The following is a 2,333-nucleotide window of genomic DNA, read 5'->3' as shown; positions in this document are numbered from 1 at the left end:
GGCGTGTTACAGTGAAAAGCCCCCCCCCACCCCCTCCCTTTCCCCGCCTGCACCAGAAAGCCATCAGACGTGGGGGGAGTTCTGTTTTTAACGGCGTTTTTAAAGACTCTCCTGCCTCCGCCGCTGGCGCGCGTGGGGGACGAGGAGGACCGTGGCGGCGTCGGTAGTGGCGATGGGTTTGTGCCTCCGGTAAAACCGTGTGGTTGGGAGAAGTGGGGGTGAAGAAAGAAGTTGGTGGGGTTTTTTTTTGGGTTTTTTTTTTGGGGGGGGGACTGAATTTTCGTATGGTGTTTTCTCCGCAGGCATCACGCCGCTCTGCTACAGCCTCTTCGCCCTCTATGACACCCAGAGCCGCCTCTGGCTCCCGCCCAACCACCTCTTCGAAATCGGCAAAGACACCAACCTCAACCTGCTTTTCCGCATGAGGTGAGGCCGTTTCCCTCCGCTCTCCCGTCTCCTCGACGCGGATTTTTTTTTTGGGGGGAGCCAAACCTCGCGGAGCGGCCGAGCTCCTCTTGCTGGCGGAGCAGAGACGCGCCGGACTTTCGTCGGGCGGCGCTGGAAATAACGCCGCTTGCTTTTCCTTCCCTCCCCCTTCCCGGGGTTACCCGTTTCCAGATTTGCCTGAAAAAACCCAGGCGGAGGTTGGCAGGGCTGAGCGGATTCAGCCGGGCTGACGGAAATCGTGCTCGGAAGGATTAAACTGCGCGTTCGGAGCCTCTGCCGATCCTTCAGCGCCGAAAAATTCATTCCCCTGCTCCTGCTGTTCCTCTGCCTTTCGCCCTGCGTCTCCCCGCCTGCTCCCACCCGTCTTCCCCCCCCTCTCTCGGCTCCGTCCCCGCTCCGACGTCCCCTCTGAAGCGTTTTGGGGCCACCGGTGAACACCCCGACTCCTCTCGGAGCCAACACGGGGCCGTGGCATCCTCGGGAAGGCGATGGTTGGTTTTTCTTCGGCGTCTTTGCGAGACACCGGCTTTCCCTGGGGATGAGCTTCGTGTTTCCAACCGGAACGGTGCCGCTGGTGATTTTATTAGCCGAGATTTTTCAGGCTGGTTTTCTTGGGGTTTGGTTTTGTTGAGGTGGAGGTTTTTTGGGTTTTTTTTGTGACGGTGAGTTGCAGCGAAGCTAAAAGCGATGGAGAAAGGGAAAACCTCTCTCGGAGGCTTATTATCCTCGTTTATACGACTTGTAAGACCTCGTTCTTCCTGGAGAACTGTGGCATATCGAGCCGGACCCTCTCTCCGCAGCCATCCGTTGCACCAAAGGCATTTGGCGGCCGTAAGAACCGCTCCAGGAGGAAGGCACCTCCGCCGGAGCCGAGCGCCGCCATCCCTCGCTTCTCCCGCTGCGGATAACCGGCGTTGTTCTGGCTTTTTGGGGACCAGAAAATCCTTTTCTTTCGGCTCCGGTTTCGATGCCGCTTGAGGAGCGCCGAAATAACCCCCCCCGGGGGAGCGTTAACCGCAGGCGGAGACGCGGCTTTGGGGCTCGAGCGGTGGGAACGGAAGCTCGCTCTGCCCGCGGAGCTCTCGTCGTGCTGATGGGGTTTGGGGTTTTTTGTTTCAGATGTGGCGTTTTTGGCAGCGGGACGCACACGCGTGCATTCGTGCTCCTCAACCCCGTCCGCTCTCGGTTTTCCGGAGCCGCGGGAAAGGTCGGTTGTGGGGAGCAGCGCTGCCAAAGAGGCGTTTGAAGGTCGGGATCGGTTGGAGGCAGAGTTAATTAGGGTCCCTTTAACGAAGCTCTGCTGACGGGGACGGATTCGGTGTGTGGTGTGGCACGGCCGGTCCTAAAATGCGGTGGGAAAAGCTAAAAGGAACCAGTTTTGGTGGCAGGAAGAGGTTCCTTCCCCTTTGCTTCTTTGCGAATCGGCGCCTTGTGCTCGGGTGGTGTTTTTTGAGGACGTGGGTGATTCTCGTGTCGGCAGCCGTGTTTCGAGAAGTTTGGCTCTTAAAAACAAAAGAAAAACCAACAAAAAAAAACAACAAATCCCCTAAAAACCCCTCACTCTGAGCCCGGATCGTGACTGCCGTGACCAGGCTGAGCCAGAGCTCTCTGCTCCCGCTCTGCTGGTCCTTTCCTCGTCCCCTTGAGACAACCGGGGGACAAAACCTCCGCAAAACCCCCTCTTTGGCTCCAGCAGCCCCCGGGGAAGGGGGGGATGGGTGACCACGAGGCAGCAAGGGGCCCTGGTGGCCGAGGCGGCCGAGGGCATCCCGGGGGGCATCAAGAAGAGCGTGGCCAGCAGGGGGAGGGAGGTCATCCTCCCCCTCTGCTCTGCTCTGCCCCGGGGAGGCCACATCTGGAGCGCCGTGGCCAACTCGGGGCTCCCC

The 2,333-nt window shown here is 59.5% G+C and overlaps 1 protein-coding gene across 1 annotated transcript in view; it reads left to right on the top strand.

Annotated features, from left to right (window-relative positions):
• TYK2 (tyrosine kinase 2) overlaps positions 1-2,333 on the top strand; it is a gene marked incomplete at its 3' end in the record, with an annotated part of 15,544 nt that overhangs the window by 818 nt on the left and 12,393 nt on the right. Inside the window, exon 2 of the mRNA XM_009883143.1 lies at positions 303-426. Coding sequence (XP_009881445.1) covers positions 303-426 — 124 coding nt within the window. The remainder of the gene's footprint in view (positions 1-302; positions 427-2,333) is intronic.

The sequence above is a fragment of the Charadrius vociferus genome, unplaced genomic scaffold (assembly GCF_000708025.1).
Source record: "Charadrius vociferus isolate BGI_N301 unplaced genomic scaffold, ASM70802v2 scaffold2614, whole genome shotgun sequence".
Classification (NCBI taxonomy): domain Eukaryota; kingdom Metazoa; phylum Chordata; class Aves; order Charadriiformes; family Charadriidae; genus Charadrius; species Charadrius vociferus.
This window is presented reverse-complemented; position numbering and strand designations above follow the sequence as displayed.